Genomic DNA, 18869 nt, shown 5'->3' with positions numbered 1-18869 from the left:
CTTGAGAATAATATGAGTGAATTACAAGCAGAAAAGGAAGAATTCAACCAGTAGTCAGATGTCAGCGCCCCAGAGTTCATAGGTCATGCCTCCTCCCAGGGCCCATCTGCCCATGTCTCTTGGCCCAGGCCAGTGACCTCACTGCCAGGTCATGCTCACAGCTGTGAGAACACCATCTGATGGCCTTAAGCTCCCTTCTCACCCCAGTCGAAGGAAGCAGAAACCTCTTCACATCATATTTTCTCTGAAGAGCCATACGCTGACTGCCTCGAAAACAGCCTTCTTCAACATGGAACAGAATTTGTATCTCAGTTTGAAGCCTCTGCTGTTGATTTAGTTCATAGACAACTCAAGGTCAACAGATAGATTTTCCTTATATCTCATGACTAAAAAGACCATTAAGTTCATTTTAAAGAGATAAAGAGAGAGAGAAAGAGTTTACATCAAGGAGAAACTCTAGCTTCCATTCTGTAGATGTGGCTGAATATAATGTCACCGAACAGTGGGATTTCTAGCTCCTGTGCCTTTATGGTTGGGATTATGATTGAAGCGGGAAGAAAAAAGTGTTGAGTTTTGAAAATAGCTGTCTGTTCCCTCTACATAACTGTAATAATAATACTAACAACAACAACAACGATAATAACAATAACAGTCATAGAACATTCATTGACCACTTCTGTGTTTGAAGATCTGGGCCAAAATATTGTGTATATTTTCTTATTTGACCCCTGATAGCAAGAGGAGTCAGTAAAACGGCAGGAATTAGGTATGAATGAACCAAGTCCCACAGCCTGAGGCCACTTACTGATGGGCCAGCAGCCCCCTAGACCTTGGCAATCTCTTTGTACTATTGTTCAGAATAGTAATTATGCTTTCCCATTTAGTCTTTCCAAAAAAGAGTAAATTATGTTCTGTCTGCTCTGTTTCATGAGCTCAGAAAATTGTAACATGTTTAGAAAGAATATTATCCCTAAAATACTAAAAACAAATGGTTAACATATTCTAACATGATGGTAATTATATTACTCAGAATATAGAAGCCAGCTGCTGTAGCAAAGGCCAAACAACAGTGGCCTAAAGAAGATAGAAGCTAACCCCCCTGTTGTGTTAAAGTCTGAGAAGCTCATCTGAGAATGATATGATGTCTCCATGGTTTTGGGACCCAGGCTCCCTTTCTGTTGTTCTGCTACTCTTTTTTTTTTAAATTTATTGTTTAAATTTATTTTTATTATTATGTTCAGTTAGCCAGGATATAGTACATCTTTAGTGTTCTGCTATTCTTAACACCAAATCTCTACCTCATACTCTAAAATAGCCTTCCACTTCCCACTATGGCACTAGTCTAGGCAGCGGAATGGGGACAGAGGTAGTGGAGCATGTCTTTACCCTTTAAGGACTCAACCCTCAAAGCTGCACACACCCCTTACAATTGGATCTCACTGGCCATAAACTAGCCCATTGGCCATACTTAGTGCCAAAAGAGATGGGGAAATGCAGTGCTAGGGGACTAGGGGATCAGGTGGCCAGCTAAAAGTCAAGGAATCCCATTGATAAAGAAAGAAGGGGGCATGGAAATTTGGGAATAACCCGCAGCCTCTGCTAAGTTCTTAAAGAACAGTCTTTTTTTTTCTTCTTCATATTTTATTTATTTATTTGTCAGAGAGAGAGACTACAAGCAGGGGGAGCGGCAGGCAGAGGGAGAAAACTACGCACTGAGCAAGGAGTGGGACTCAATCCCAGGACCCAGGGATCATGACCTGAGCCAAAGGCAGAGGCTTAACTAACTGAACCACCCGGGCGTCGTAAAGAATAATCTTCTTTTAACTAGAAGATTCACTCTATAAAGAGAGTGATTTTCTAATAAACATAAGTAATGCCACATTATGTTTTATTTCCTCTTTTTTATTGCCATCCTTTTCTTGCTGCCCCCGCCCTCCGCAAAGTATGTGTCCTTGGCATTGTGTAACAAGGAAGTCAAATTCACAGAAATCTCAATTAAGAGAATGTTCGAACTTAAGTAGAAAGGGTTTTATTTGTTCCAACACTTGCTCAAAGCCTCTTCTAAAATGTGTTTTCATTAGAACTGTTGAATTGGCTTCCACGATTCTTTGATTATCCAGATCTTGTATTGTCTTAGAGTCCTATTTACGAACGTCAAATGCAGCATGATATTGTATGCAAGGGAAGAATAGCTATCTAATGAGCCTTCCTGCGCTGATCTTCGAGGTACGCCCCCCTTGCTGATGGTGGGCATGGCATGCCCCTTGCATCCCCATTTTCCCATGGGGAAAATCATTATACAGGCACAAGTTGGCAGGAGCCGTTCCCTTAGGATGAACGGTGTGGGGAACTCAGGGTGGGGACTGTCTCTCCTATGGTTTTCTTTGACACCCCCACCCCCAGGGCTGGAGCAAGGGCCAAGGCTGAGGTTCACTGGGGGTGGGAGGCAGAGGTATGCTGGCTAATGTCCCCCCACCAGCTGAGCGTGAGTCCAACATGAATGCTGGTTGATATTTTCAATTATGTTAAGAGGTAAGAAAGTAAGAAAGGTAAAGAGTGAAATCGTATGTTGGAAGTTTGCTCATTTGTTGAGCATGTGATGAGCTTCTTCGTTGAACTGGGTGATAGTTTGTGAAAACCAAAAATAGTTCAGTTTTTTGTGCCATTCGTGGTGTAACAGTCGCAGACAAGGCCCACTTTTAAGTTTAGTTTGTGGGGGTTTTTGGTTTGTTTATTTATTTATTTATTTGACACAGAGAGAGTGAGAGAGATCACAAGTAGGCAGAGAGGCAGGCAGAGAGACAGGAGGAAGCAGGCTCCCAGCTGAGCAGAGAGCCCATGAGGGGCTCGATCCCCGGACCCTGGGTCCATGACCTGAGCTGAAGGCAGAGGCTTTAACCCACCGAGCCACCCAGGCATCCCTAGGCTTAGTTTAATTTGTGTTTTTAACATTTTCTCCATCACTTTCTCAAGTCTGTGAGTCAATCAGAGAGTAAATCCGGCCCTAATTGGTAGCATTCAATAATTTCCAAGGCATATATTCCCAACATGTCCAGTTCCAAGATACCAAAATGGCAGCCCCAAGCATGGAGTTGCTCAGACACACTCCTGTGTCTTTACTTCCCTAAGGGCATGATAACAAAATAATTAGAATAATTAGAAAGTGATGAGGTTTTGAGTATCAATTACCTTTGTTTTTAAAGTATTTTAAATTAATACTCTGTAAATATATATATACTTCAATGTTCAGCAATCACTGTGTCAACTTGCAATATTCCTGAAAATCTAAGTCATCCTTTATGGACCAGTTTAAGGCAGCTCCAGCTTCCCACTGCCCTGAGTTCTGCTAAGACACAGTCCCGCTCCTGGATGCACCCTGTTTTCTCTCCATCTGTAGGGTCGACCCCTTGCAGGCTGATGCAGAGAACTTGGCCTTCTCGCTAGTTTCTGTAAGAAACCCAATCATACCACACATTGCTTGAAATATGTGGTCTGTACTAAAGATTGTTGGGGGCACAGGGCGTCGTGAACAGCATTTCATGAAGTAATTCTCACAAGTAGATCCATTTTTCTGAATTCCACTTAATCCAGTGATGGTGTTTTGTGTTTTCCCTTTTCTTTCTTCTCTCTCCTGGTACCCTGGAGTACTGGCTCATCGTCTCTCTCAGCTTCCCTCTGTCTAGGAGGAAACTAAGCCCTGCCCTCAGCAAAGCGGCAGCCTCCGCGTATCACCTCCACTCTTCACGGGTCTCGGGGGTTCTCTGGGTCCAGAGGAAAATCTGAACCAAGCACAGAGATGGTGGGAGAAAGCTCCAGCATCCCCACCGTATCCCCACCCTGTCCGCACCCCTGAAAGGCATTAGTGAGCCGGCCCATTTCCTCCCCAGCTTCAAGCATTCCCTTCTGTCTTCATTGTCATGTAGGCAGTTTGTTGTATTGGGGTAATATTATTTTCCTGAAAAAGTTTTAGTTCAAAGAAAGCTTAGCTAGCATCTCAGATTTAACCGAGGGGCCTATTGCCAAAGAAGGTCTCAAGGCTGAAGGATAGCGGCCACTCCGTCCCTTAGGTGTTTCATCTCTCCTCCAAGTGCGGGGAGAAAAAGGTATGGGTGGACCCAGAAACAAGCTGCCGCCTAGGAATGGAATTAGGTCATTGGCTATAAACGTCTTGTTCTTGGAGCTGATATGCATTTCCAACACGCATGTTTTTAGACTAAAGTCTAAGGTTAAACACAGTGAGGTATTCAATTTTCCCTAACTCTGCTCCCCACAGCATCTCCTCAGAACCCGGAGGAAGTTTTGTGTGGAGAAAGAGTGTGAGTCTAAGGGAATTAGGGCAGCTTTCCTTATTGTCAGGGGTGGGTAGGGGTCAGGTGGGACAAGTTTTCAACTGGCTCACCCTTCATGGGTTTATAGCCCTTTGGATGAGCCCTGACCTCCATACCAATTCCCAAGGCCTAGATTTCACTTATATTTTGGTCTGATATTTTTTTAAAGATTTTATTTATTTATCTGAGAGAGGGATTTTATTTATTTATTTGAGAGAGAGGGGAGGATGGAGAAGGACAAGCAGACACCACACTGAGCATGAAGCCTGATGAAGGGCTCAATTCCACAACTCCAAGATCATGACCTGAGATGAATCAAGAGTTGGGCATTTAACTGATGGAGCAAACCAGGCACCCCTGGCCTGATAATTCTTTATATATTGTCAGCTCCTTTATACTTTCATTAATCTTACATTTATTGTTTGTGGCTGTTTTCAATTGATCCGAAGAACCTAGTTTTCTATATTTCCAGAAATAGAATTCCAAAGAAATTCAGGATGGCACGTTTCTTCTAATCAACATTCAAAATATGGCACTGACACTGGTTTTGTTTCAAATGCTTTCATGTTTTCAGACATAGTCTAATACAGGGTATATACGTGTTATGGATTGGAAGAGAATTTAGAAACCCACAATCTACCCAATCTCATGGCTTTGGAAGATGAAGCCTAGAAGCACTGAATGAGCTGCTCAGGGTTCCATGTGAGCTGGTGGCAGACCCGGGATTTAAACCCCAGCCCTGCCTCCGAGCCCTGTGTTCCAGCCCCTCCCCTGTGGGGTGTCAGCAATGTATAGTTGATGACTGAAGTCATGCAAGTTCTCAGTGTCCATCTCCCGGGGGAGGAAATATGGGTCCATTTCTCCTTCATGTCATGCCCTCCCCCAATACTATCAACAAGAGTGATTTCCTGAGTCCTCATTTGCACTAGCCCTATGTTAGATGTTTACATTTAAATCTTGACACATCCCTGTGAGGGGATATTATTATCTTCACGCAGATAAAGAAAGGCAGGCTCCAGAATCCTAAGTTACAAGAGCTCCTCACACTGAGTGGCTGAGCTGGACTTTGAGCTCAGATCCAAAAGCTATGTTCCAATGTATGTGCCCACTGGCACCCCGAACTTATTTTTAAATTTTGCTTTGTTCCTTCATCTCTGCTGATGTGTATGTCGTCTCTACACATCATACTCCCTCAACAACATTCTCCATCCTCAGATGACCAACCTATTGCTACCAGTGTATAGTTAGTACTTCTGTTCCTGCCGCACTTGAAAATTTCTAGATTAATACTTCAATTTTCGGAGCAATTAACCCCTTCTCCATTAGTGGCCCCTGGTCACACATCTCAGTTTGCAAACTGACCCTCCCCTTCCCCAACTCTTTCCAGTGGTTGTTTAGCAAATGTCTTAGAGAAGGTCTTCCCCAAAAGACAGCTGGAGTGAGAAACTCTCCAGGCCCTTATTTTGGATCTGTAAATGGAAAAGAAAGATGAGCTGCTCGTACATTCTCCAACCCCTTTTGGTAGAGACGCCAGCTGGCAGGAACCCACTCTCTACTCTTCTGCGTCACCCATCACGATACTCTACCCCAGCAAAGCACAGCTCCTTGGGCAGCTGCTGGCAACCACACCCTGGTGGAGGGGGTGACCACATCCTTTTGATTGAAGTTTTGAATTTCAGGTGAAGGTGCCAACTTTGCCAGCATCTGTACAGGGCTGTTGGCTTTGAAGGCCAAGGATTAGCTCCAGTATATGTCAGAGCATGGCGTCTCAGGCACCTAATCTCTCTCTAGACTTACGCTTCCAAGAAAGAAGTTTGCCTCCCTTCCTCCCTTCCATTTTATCCAGTTTATTCTGCCAGATCCTGTTTTTAATACTTTAAAAATAATCGATATTTTAGAATAGGTTTGGATTTACAGGCGAGTTGCGAAGGTAAAACAGAGAATTCTCATATACCCCATGCCTACTTTCCTCTATGGTTAACATTTTATATTACTATGATACATTTGTCTCAACCAGCGAACCAATAATAATACATCATTATTAAATCATGTCCGTATTTTATTCAGATTCATTAGTTTTTCCGTATTCTGTTCCAGGATCTAGCCAGGATATCATATTAACATTCAGTCATCTTGTCTCCTTAGGCTTCTCTTGGCTGTGAAAATTTCTCAGAGTTCCCTTGTTTTTGATGACATTGGCAGTTTTGAAGAGTTGGTCAAGTGTTTTATAAAATGTTCATAATTTGGGCTTGTCTGATGTTTTTCTAATGATTAGACTGGGGTTATGGGTTTTGGGGAAGAAGATTCCAGAGGTAAGGTGTCATTCTCATCATGCCATTTCAAGGGTACATACTATCAATGTGGATTATCACTGTGGATGGTGACCTTGGTCACCTGTCTGAGGTGGTGTTTGATGGGTTTCTCCATGGTAAAGTCACTTTCCCCACATTTCCATGCTGTCCTTTTTGGAAGGAAGTCACTATGTGGAACTCACACTTAAGGAGTGGGAGGTTATGCTCCACAATAACTATTTGGAATATTTATGCATAAGAGGTTTGTCTGTTCTCCTCCATGTATATAGTCAGTCATTCATTTATGTCAGTAGGGAGTAATGGATATTCATGGTATACTTTGAATCAGAATCCATTACTCATGATTTGTTGCTCATATTGTTCCAGATTTGGACACCGTAAGCTCTTTCCATTGACTCTTGTGTTCCTATGACCCACAGTCATCATTGTGTATGTGTGTGTTTAGTACTCTCACGTTCTGAGACAAGATGTCGCAGGCTCATCTTGAATGCTTCCCTCACTTGTCCTTGAATCAGCCCTTTCTCCAAAAAGCCCTAGCTCCTTTTATTGAAGAATGGTATTAGATACCAAGAGTGGACCCTTCTGTTTTATTTTGTACATTTAAAAAACAAAATGCAACAAAAAAGCTATTTAAAAAAACAGCACTTTTTTGTTTTGTCCATTTAAAAAAATGCAACAACAACAAAAACAAACAAACAAAAACACACAAAAAGCCAGCAATGGCAAAGGCAAATACCTGCCAGAGAATAGCATCTCTGTATGTTGGGTCATACAGGGAGTTCCTCATTCCACATGTAGGAGAGGCGCTGACAGGGGGCCCCACCCACATCACACCAAAGTACATTCCTAGCCACTGGACTCATTTCTATTTTAGGAGCCTCGAAAATCGGATGTGACTCCCTTTCCTAGGACAAGTTTTTTCCTTTATTTTAAGTGATGAGATAGAAATTTCAGCATGCTAGGTCAAAGGTATGCTTCCTGATGGTCTATTCTCTTACCAGAAGAATTTTTAAAAAGTCATGGACCACCCACGAGTGCGTGAGATTTCTTCTTTGTTCAAAAGTCCCAGCAGCTGTTTGAAGGGTAGAATGAATGCCCATGGTTTGCCCTGCAACCGGCTGACTTATTCTAATTCCTTCAATTGCTTTATCTGATCAGAAATGGTGGGCAGTGGTAAGAGCCAACTCTATTTGTATTACTTCTTAAGAGGTGGATTCAACAAACAGACCCTTTTCTAATAAATATTAAAATTGTGAGCAAGCATTAGGTCTTAGGGTTATTATACACTCATGCAAACAGGAAACTCTCCACCATCACTCTCCTTACCATCATCACCATTGTCACATCACCATCCTTCTAGGGAAGGGTCACGAGGATCTTTGTGCGATTTGCTTAAAGACACAGAGGGAACATTGGTGACTTGCTAAATCTTACTTTTCCCCCACCAACATCATTATCTGTATGTTGGTTGGAGGGCTCTAAGCCTGTAATGGAAAATTTAGCCAAGGTCCTTCTAGAGACCACTGCCCACAGTTGTTGGGGACTGCTACCACCAGCCTCTCCATCACAAGCCATGCAGCACAGCATATCATTCCTAGAAGGACTGTCAGGGGGACGCGTGGTGCACGACCTGGGAGGACAGGCAGGGTAACATGTAGCCCTTGTCACACTCGGCAGGTGAGGGAACCGTGCCAAAGTCACGATCACTGAGTCACAGCTGGTTTCTGGTCCCCTCCTTTCCACCACTGAGTTGTCTTTGAGATTATTTCTATAGTATTTAGCAGAGCATAACTAATTTTTCAAATGCTAAACAGAATAAGATGATATCTCTGTTGACTGTAGCTTCTGACTAACTTTGGGTCTCTTGCCAGAGCCCCAGATTCTGCATCCAGATAGCCCTGGGCAACCAGGGTGCTCACTTTTGACGGATTTAATTGTAAATTTCAGTGAATTTAAATTCATTTCCACACGTCCCACTGCATCCTCAATGCTGCTCAGCAGCCACACCTTAGTTCATGAACACAGCCTCCTCTATCCTCACTCAGGCTGCTGGCATCATGGAGAAATTAGAAGCCATCAGAAGAGACCTTTTGTAAGTTCCCATCTCCACATCCACCCCCCCCCCCCCACACACACACCAGATCCGGGCCATTATACTCTGCTTTGCAATAAAATAGATGAAAGGTCCCGAGTTTCCCTGCAGCCTTGACCCAGCCCTCCCACCCACCCGCCTCCATTCACTAAATTCATTCCCTCTCACCTTCTCAAGTCCTGATGCTGCCAGCTCTCCAAGCACTTCCCTGAATCATCCTTTCCCTCTCTGCTGGATTATTTCCCTCAGCATTAAAGTATGTCTCTCCTGTCTCAAAATATGTATGTGTGTGAGTGTGTGTGTGTGTGTATAAATATATAAATATATATAAAATATATAAAATTATATAAAATATATATGTATAAAGAAGTATTTATATATATAAATACTTTTTTAAAAGCTTTAATTGTGGTAAGACACATGGCATAAAATGTACCATCATACCCACTTCTAAGCGTACAGCTGGGTAGCAAGTATATTCACATTGCTATGCATTCCGTTTCTAGAACTTCACCTTGCAAAACAGAAACTCTGTCCCCATTAAACAACTCCCCATTCCCTTCTCCCTCAAACCCCTGGAGAAAACTATTCTACTTTCTGGTTCAGTGATCTTGACTATTCTAGGTACCTTAAATGAGTGGAATCATGGAATACTTGTCTTTTTGTGACCCGCTTATCCCACTTAGCAAATATGTTCAAGACTCCTCCATGTTGTAGCATGGGCCACAATTCCCTTCCTCTTCAAGGCTGAGTAATATTCCCTTTGTATACATATCATCTTATGTTTATCTATTCATCTGTCAGTGTACCCTGGTAGTTGCTTCCTTGTGGACTATTGTGAGTTGTGCTGTTATGAGCATGAGTGGACAAATCCCTCTTGGAGATCTTGCTTTCAATTCTTTTGGATATAGACCTGGAAATGGAATTGTTGGGCAATTCTATTTTAAATTTCTTGGAGAACTGCTCTACTGCACCATTCCTGCCAATGGTGCACAAGAGTTCTGATTTCTCCACATCCTGCCACACTTATTATTTTTTTCATTTGTTTTTGATAGTAGCTATCCTGATGGGTGTGAGGTGATCTCCCACTGTGGGGCAAAAACTACTTGATTTGACTTTTCCTTCTTGCTATGGCTAATTTTTGGCTCCCCTTCCAGACAAGCCTCCTTGAAAGAGTTGACTTAAACTCCTGATCCCAGTGCTTCCCCTCCCATTATTTCTTGAGCTAATTCCAATCAGGTTCTCATCCCACCCACTGCACTACCCCCTCTATGTTGAGAAGTTGCTACATCTAAAGGCCACTTCTACTCTTCCTTGTGATTAGAGCTTTTGACATGGCTGACCACTCTCTCCTTCATGAAACACTTTCTCTGGCTCCCACAAGGACCCACTCTCTCAGTTTTCTTTCTACTCCACTGGATGTCTTTCCTGGTTTCTTTTGCTGGTTCCTCCTTGTCTCTCCAAGACTCTACATGTTGGAGTCTTACAGAGCTCTGTGCTTGAATTTTTCTCTTCTCCATCTGTACTCCTTCTGTTCTTCTCTGATGAGCTTACCCATTATCATGGCCTTATATATCAACTCCATATTGATGATTCAATATGGGGGGATCTGCATATATGGGCGGGGTCTGCAAATATACTAACAACAGAATACACACCCTTGCTACTAAAAATATGGCCAATGAACTAGCAACATCAATACTGCCTAGAAGCTTGTTAGAAATGCAGAATCTCGGGCCCCACCCCAGACTTCCTGAATCAGAATTGATATTTTAATCAGATCCCCCAGGTGAGTGATTGCACCTTAAATTTGAAAAACAGTGGAGTAGTGGAAAAACACACTCAACCTTAATTGTGTACTAGAATCATCTGAGTACCTTTTAAAACTCCTGATGCCTTCGTCCCACTCCCAGAGAATGATTTAATTGGTCTAGAGTAGAGAACAGACACAGGTCAGTGGTGAAGAGGTGAAGTGACTGAATTATTCATTATTTTTTGGTGGATTAGACAATTTTCTGTCAAACCTTGCTATGGAGAGTGACTTGGCATTGACATAATCAACTGACCAGTCATCTCTATTTTATTCCATATCAACAAATTTCAGCTCCTCATTTTTTATTTCAAACAGTCCTTCAAGGTGGCTGCTTCTCATCACCAGAGAATACACTCATGTCCACACTTGGGCTGCCCTTGACAGTTTCTGCTGTAGGAAATAAACACTGAGTAGTATGGCAGCCTCTTGGAGGAACGGTTTCTGGTCTCTTTTCCAGCAGGATCCAGTGATCTTTGTGAGCTGATAGCTCAGCAGAGAGTGAGGAGAGCTTCCAAATTGGTCCCTGGGTAGCTGTTGGGAAAGCTCTGTCCACAGGATTCTAGGAATTTGCAGCATGGGTACCGTCCCCTCCCCTAAATTCTGCACTCAGACAGCTCACAGGCTTCAATGGTCATACCTCTTGTGTTCCCACACTCACTGCCTGACACTTGTCATTTCCTGGGTAGATCCACTCTAAGGGTAAGGTGCAGAGCTGATCTCTGAATTTGACCCCAGACATGAGTCTCTATCACAATCTTGAATCTGAAGTTCAACCCCTTAGCTGCACAATAGAAAGTTGTGGAAACATGATAGAGTAGCAACTGGTAACCTGATGTCCATGAAAAATTGGGGGCAAGTGTAGAGTGTATTTCTAGATTTTCCTTGACCAAATGGGCTCTGTCTTGCAGCTCAAGTCTCGGGTTCTTATGACTCCTTTAGCCCTCTCACCTCCGCGGAGCACACCGGAGCCTGACCTCAGCTCCATCCCTCAGGATGCAGCCACCATACCAAGCTTGGCGGCCCCACAGGCTCTCACAGGTAGGTCAGTTGAATGACCTCTAAGGCTGTGATGGCCAGCCCGCTGTCTAGCAGATGCTTTGTGAACTGGAGAGCTGCCATTGAGATAGCTCTAATGAAGAATTTAGTCCTTAGCTAGACAGCAGGGAGGATGACCAAATTCTCTGAGAATATTAGCTTAAGTGTCTCACAGATAGGATTACTTGAAACTTGGTTTTCAAGGCACCTCAAATTCAACCTGGTTGCACTGGGATGGGACTAGAAAGGGTGGTTTGGTGGCCCAGTATTTTCTTTTCAGAGCCACGTTTACTTTTCACCCAGAGTGAACCTGCTTACCTTGAAGAGTTTCCAACTCTGTGTTTGTGATTCCAGATCTCCTAAGGACCCTAACCTCCCGTAGTCCCACCTGATGTCTTCAATCCAGTCAGAGTAGAATTCAGTCCATTCTTTCTTATGGGGTGTCCACCAACAGCCATTTCTATTGTAAGAGTACCAGCAGTAGGATGGCATCTCTCTCTCTCTCTCTTTCACACACACACACACACACACACTGTCCCCGTCATCACAAGCCACCCAACTCCCAACCCACTTGATTCCCTTCAGTTTCCCTCCCATTCCTCTTAGGTAAAAACCAAACTTGTTTATGTGGTCAACAGATCCCTGCATTCATTGTCTTCCTCTCAGTCCCTAGAGCCCCCCATAAAATTCAGCATGTTGCCTTCCCTCTATCTGGAATGACCTCCTCTCTGGTCATCCTTCTCATCCCTTACATCTCAATTCAGGCATACCTTGCTCCAGAAGGCCTTCACTGACTTTCCTGCTAGGGTCCCCATGATGGGCCCTCTTAATACCTCCCCAGTGTGTCTTGACATGAGTGACATGTCTCACATGACAGTCTCGCATGGGTTCCTGGAGTGCTCTGAGTGTCTCCACCTTCCCAGAGGGGCTCCCAGCTCTGTGAAGCCAGGGAGCCCCAGAATCTGTAGAGTAGACCTAGCATAGTGCCTGGCATGAAGGTCCCTTATTGATTAGACTTCCTTAATCATCTGGGATGAGCACAAGAGAAGGCAACCCCATGGGGTGGAAAGAGCACAAGCATTGACATCAAAAGGCTTGAGTCCAAATCCTTGTTTCACCCTTAATTACACTTTAGACTTTAGAGCAAGCATCCAAACATTAAGCCTCATTTCTTCATTAGTTTCTTCATTAGTGAAGGAAATAATCATACCCTACTCCCAGGCTTGTCTTGAGAATTAAACAAGATAAAATATACAAAGGGCCTGGAACAGAGTAGGTGCTCAATAAAAGCGAAATTTCTTCACCCTTTTTGTTACTGTTTAATCCTTTCCATATCCTATTGGTCTCTTCTTCCAGTCCCTTTTGAACACTCCTTTGCTCTAGTGGTCAGATCCTCAAGGTAAGATCTTCCATAACCTGGGATGCAGGGGTGGGATAGAAGAGAAGTCATTGCCATGGGGAAGAAAATGTGACACCTGCCATTAATATTTATTTTTATCTCATCCTTTAAAATTTTCTATTTATTGGCTATGTTTTAAGATGCATGTAATATATTAAAACAGTCCAGAATGTATATATCCTGTGAATAAATAAACAATTTTGGGCATGTGCTCGAATATACAGATGGGGTCTATGACTTAAAAGCGTGGGGACCATTGGTTGGGCTCACCTAAATGGGCAGTTGTGTATTTAATATCTCTGAGATTATAAATAGCACTCTCTTTAGAACTTCTTTGAATATATAGTCTTTGGAGTAATCAGCATCATTGGAAATTTTTTGTCAATGCAAGTTAACAACAACAAAAAAAATTCAGCAAACATTATGTGTAGTTTAACAGCTCCTTTGGAGGGGAAGGGAAGATTTTGTATGTGTACCTGCCCAGTATGGGAATACATTTATACACACGGTCTGCATTGACCTCCATAATTGCAATCCCGGTTTGAGTACATCAGAGGGGACCCACCTGCCTATCTGTTTCCAACCAAGAGGTTCTCTTGATAGTGAGCCCCAGAAGTTGGGGTTGATGGGTTCTTTTGCCTCTTGTTCATCTCAAGTTGGGAAGAATCAGTCCCACCTTTGTTTTTTCCAGCTTTCCCAAGGGCCAGGAGGGCACAGCTGAGGCATCCCTCATGCACACAGAAACAGCCCCCTGGCCTAACACAACCAATGCTGAGGACTTTGTGGGTCTCTGTTTCCACAGTCTGCCTCTACATCAATAAGCAAGCCAATGCAGGGCCGTACTTGGAGAGGAGGAAGCTGCAGCAGCTCCCCGAGCACTTCGGGCCTGAGAGGCCGTCAGCGGTCTTGCAGCAGGCTGTGCAAGCATGCATCGACTGTGCCCACCAGCAGAAGTTGGTCTTCTCCCTGGTCAAACAGGGCTATGGCGGTGAGATGGTGTCAGGTAAGGCCCTGGGGGCAGGTTGTGTGAGGAGGGTGTGGGGGTCTCTCTGAAGAGGGAAGAAGCCATAATCAGGCTTGGGGGACAGTGGTTGTAGCCAGGGTCTGTCTTCCATCTGCTGGGCTCCGGGGGCCTTAACCATAAGCCTCTGTGCTGGAGGTTTCTCTCTGGGTTCGAGGAGAAGATGCTTCTGGTCCTGGACAAGAAGACTGAGCATCTGAATCCTCTTTCACTGCCCCCTACTTCCGGATCATCAGTAAATCCTGTTGCTCTTACTTCAACATGTATCCAGAATCCAGCCACGTTTCACCACTCAGAGCAGCCATTCTGATTCTTTAAAATTCAAAGTCAGATCATGGCCCTCCTCTGCCCTGCACCTTCCGTGGTTCTCATCTCACTCCAAGAGAAAGCCCACGTCCTTACGAGGACCCAGAAGTCCTAAGTGACCTGGCTCTGACGACCTTTTCAATCTCCTAGTCAATTCTCCTTAGTCCCCACTCTGCTGCAGCTACAGTGGCCTTCTTGCTGCTCCCTCTGCTATCTCCAGCCACGCTCTTGCCTCAGGGTGTTTGTCCCTGCTGATCTATCTGGAATGCTCTTCCATTGGCTGTCCATGTGTGACTTGCTCCCGAAATTTCTTCAAAAGGTTTCAAATGGTGCCTTATCCAAGAGCCTTATTCTGACCATTCTGTCTAAAATATCAGCCCTTGTCACTATCTGTTCTGCTTTACTCTACCTCATTCTTTCTTCCTGTCATGTATCACCACGCAGGGCAGTGGAGAAGCTCATGGTTCCAAGCACCTCTCAAGGGCTGGGTTGTTGGTTTTTTAAAAGATGCTTCAAGGCCATTCTCTTCTCCCATTGTCACCACTGTCCTCCAGTTTCAGCCCCACCCAAGGCTCTCTACACAACTGTTGTCACCACCTGCCATTAAGCCCTAGAACACCGGGTCTTTGCAAGATGTCTTGATTTCAAGGGGACATACTGATATTGTCTTTGGCCCAGCCTCAAGGTCATGGCTTCCATATCACCAGGGAATAGGGAGAAGATTCCGCAGCAATTGGGGTGGTGCAGGTAACCCTGCCAACTGTCTAAGGGAAGCAGGGGAGGGGTGACTTTACTGTCTCTGGTATTTTATTTAACCCTAGATCTCCAGGGCTTTGGAGGCATGGAGGTTGTCCAACACAGCTTCCCCAGCTGTGATTGGTTCCGCCCACCTTCTGGAGCTCCCTCTGAGCAGGAAGTTGGGTCTGACTTGCTGGTAACTGATTAAAATAGAACTTGGCAAGGTTCAGGTGCCATGTGTCTTACCCAGGGTGACTTTTAAGAAACTTTAGCAGAAGCAGAGACAAGAGGAAGAAGTACTGCACTGGGAGAGGCCAGGAGGAGGGTCTTGTTGTCAGCCTTCTGAGAACCCACTGGCCATTCTTCTCCAGATTCTTGTCTGAGAGCCTGGTTCACAAACCTGGGCTGCCCTCTGAGGTTGAAGGCCTTGTTCTTTCCCTTGCTGAGTAGCAAGTGTCAAGACACAGACATGGTGCTAAGAGAAAGCTATTCCTGTACCGTGTGCCCATCCTCTTGAGCAAATCCCATCTAACTGAGCTCTTTACAGCTCCTCTCCCTAAGCCGGGAGAGCCAACCCCATCTTCTCTGCTCTTCTGCACAGTCTTTCTGTGGCCACAAGGGCCTTGGCACTGGGGGGGGGGGGGGCAGGTTCTGCAGTGCCTGGTGCCAACACAAGCCTGGACAGAGCCCTGCTGCCGACTTTCCCTTGGCTGAGGGATTCCCAGAGTCCAGAGCTCAGCACGTGGTCTTAGTGTCTTGGAGAATGCAGTAGCCCTGGGGGACTCCTTATGCTACCTCCTTGAGGTTGCAAAGTGGCAAGATCGTCTTTCACATTACCAATGGTGGTATGGAAGCTCAGAGAGCCTATGATAGCCCCAAGATGGCTCATGGAGGGACTCAAGGAGAAATAGTTAGACTCTCCCACTTTGTACTTATCCTTAGTACTCTCCCACTTTGTACTTAACCTAATCCTTAGGGCACTGCTTTCCCGATGTTCCCATGGCACCACACAGGAAATGGTGATGTTGGTGCTGGCACAGTGGGCAAAAGGAACCAGACTGCCATGGGTAGGCCTAGGGCCATCCCAAAGGCTAAACGAGCAGTATTGCAGTTCCCCATAAGCCTCGTGCTCTGCCCGAGCCACACTATCCCAGAGGGGTTAACCTCATGGTGTCAAAAATGCCACGGCTGCTTTTAGCAGGTGGCCCTTCCAGGCACCTCTGGGAGTGTATGCACACTCATCTATGGGACAGAGCCAATGACCCCAGTCTCTCCTTTTGTGGGTTCAGTTTCCATCACGCTTGGTCTTCTAAAATATTGGAGGCCAATGGCAATGCTCACACTAAGAGGGAATTTCCAGAGTGTCTGAGTGGCTAGGATAAACCCATTAGGTGGGCACATGGCGGCTCTTTGCTGGCTCTCCCAAATAGAGTCACCCAGAGTGTTAACGTGACAGGCAAGTGCCACTTAGAGGCCATATAAGCCAGAAAAATCACTCTATGCCCTCTTCTCAATCTCCTCACCTGTAACATGAGGTAATAACCTCTTGTCTACTGTCCTCACAGGATAGTCAGGAGGGCTGAATTAGGGGATGAATATGAAGCCTCTTGTCAAACTATAAAGAGCTATACACACACAAAAAAAATGGATTCTTTTGATTTCCTAATTAAAATGGGCTGTTTTGTTTTAGTTCTAAAATCAAAACTAGTCCTAGTGTTGCCCCCTGCCCCAGCCCCTGCCATGCTCCTGCCTTTGGGAGATAAAACATGAAAAACAGGGCTGCCCTCTAGGTGTTGACAATGAGTGGCCAAGGCCTGGCTGGGAGCAGAGTGTCCTCTTAGGGTCTGCTCTAGTGTTCCTCTCCGTGGAGCTGGTACACAAGCTTCATGGGGTGAGAGAGACCCTGAGGACAATTACAGAAAGGAACATGCTGGAAGTTAACATATTTCTTCTAAATCCCAGTAACCCTGTAGACATCGGATTTCATCTAGAATCACCATGGATAGATTACTGTTTTTTTTTTTTTTTTTGAAGACATCTTCCCAGAAGAGCAGAAAGAACCCTGAATTCTGTGTTGCTGGGTTAGATCTAGAGACGTCAGCATGAACTCAGGTTTATTTGGGTATCTATCTATCTAGATCTAGACCTACCTATCAGTCTACTGACTGACCTAGCTCTATCCATCTCTCTCTCTCTAAACATATATATATAGAGAGAGGGAGAGAGAGAGAGAGATAATCATAATAGGATTGTATACATGCATATATTTCTTAGCTCTCCCCACGGAAAAGAACCTGGAGTTACTGACACTCCAGTAACAAGGAGCATATCCAGTGCCCAAATCTTGATTTCTATATATCACACTTTCGTAACAAGGAATTGGAGCCGTTGGAGAAATGGCTGGTTTTAGGGCAGGGGCAGGGAAATTGAAGATGAATCTGAAACATATTGAAGTTTCAGTAATCAACAAGTTGTTAAAAAAAAAAAAATGGGGGCATGTCATAGGGATGCAGGGCACTGGAAGTCCCAAAGACAAAAGATGGAACAATTTGAGCAACAAAATAAATAACAAAGTATTGTATAACCCGTGGTACAAAATAAATATATGGGTCTATACTGATATCAATAAATGATTGAATAAATGAATGACTAAATGGAGGAAAATGGACAGTTCTTTCTTATAGAAGAATTCTGAATAATAGGGAAGACTCTTCCCTCCTCAGGAGGTAGAGCTTAATCCTCCACTACCCTTGAGTATGGGCACAACTTTTGTTGTTTGGAATGGAATATGGAGAGTACAGTGGAGAAGTGCAGCAAACCCCATCTGGCCAGGCGTTGAAGGCTGACATCCCAGGGATGTCATGTGGACATCCCATATCTCTGATCTGATGCGATGAGAGGGGCACTTCCTGTCTTCCCCCAAAACATTAATCCCACTCAGATCATGACAAAACATCAGATAAACCCCAACTGAGGGACACTTTACAAAATACCTGACTGATACTCTTCAAAACTGTCAAGGTAATTCGAAACAAGGAAAGACTGGGAACCAGTGCCAAACCAGAGGAGACTCAGGAGACATGACTACTAAACGCAGGGTAGGCTCCTGGGTAAGATCCTGGAAAACAAACAGGGCAATGAGTGAAGAAACAAGTGAAATCTGAATAAAGCTTAGTTAAAACCAAGGCACAACTGCACAAACAAAAACCTCTTCCCATGGCCCTGTGGCTTTCTTGTGCCCCACTCTGAGTGGCTGTCTCTGTGGCTTTCCAGTCTCAGCATCCTTCGATGGGAAACAGCACCTGAGGAGCCTGCCTGTGGTGAACAGCGTTGGGTATGTCCTTCGCTTCCTCGCCAAGCTGTGCCGAAGCCTCCTGTGTGATGACCTCTTCAGCCACCAGCCCTTCTCCAAGGGCTCCAGTGGCTCTGAGGAAGCCCAGGAGAAGAAGGAAGGCAGGATGGAGTCAGGTAGGCTTTGTTTGTCTGTCTTCCCTGTCCCTGAGGTGGTCCCAAGTGTCCCTGCCTTCCTGGGAGATGAAGGCTCCCAGGCTGCCTCGCTGCCAGCCCCCACCCCGGGAGAGCTCAGGCATGGCCAGGACACAGGGTATCTAGACAGTTCTCACCCAGGCTGCAGTGGGAAGAGATTGCCCCAGCTACTGAGAGCTGACGTTATAGCTTTCAGACTTATGTTGCTAGAATTTAGATAATGAGACCACATCACATGTAATGAATTATTTTCTTCACTCCTCTAATTTAGACTCTTGGGCACTTATCCATCACTGTTGAGTCATGGAAAGACTATGACACTAAGGAACTCAGAAATCC

General features: G+C 44.7%; 1 protein-coding gene across 5 annotated transcripts in view; it reads left to right on the top strand.

Annotated features, from left to right (window-relative positions):
• SCML4 (Scm polycomb group protein like 4) overlaps positions 1 to 18869 on the top strand; it is a 97633-nt gene that overhangs the window by 50984 nt on the left and 27780 nt on the right. For all 5 annotated transcript variants that reach the window (XM_059401147.1, XM_059401148.1, XM_059401149.1 and 2 more), the window contains 3 exons: positions 11454 to 11583; positions 13782 to 13982; positions 18318 to 18512. In XM_059401147.1, coding sequence (XP_059257130.1) covers positions 11454 to 11583; positions 13782 to 13982; positions 18318 to 18512 — 526 coding nt within the window. The remainder of the gene's footprint in view (positions 1 to 11453; positions 11584 to 13781; positions 13983 to 18317; positions 18513 to 18869) is intronic.

This window comes from Mustela nigripes, chromosome 5 (genome assembly GCF_022355385.1).
Source record: "Mustela nigripes isolate SB6536 chromosome 5, MUSNIG.SB6536, whole genome shotgun sequence".
Taxonomy (NCBI): Eukaryota; Metazoa; Chordata; class Mammalia; order Carnivora; family Mustelidae; genus Mustela; species Mustela nigripes.
This window is presented reverse-complemented; position numbering and strand designations above follow the sequence as displayed.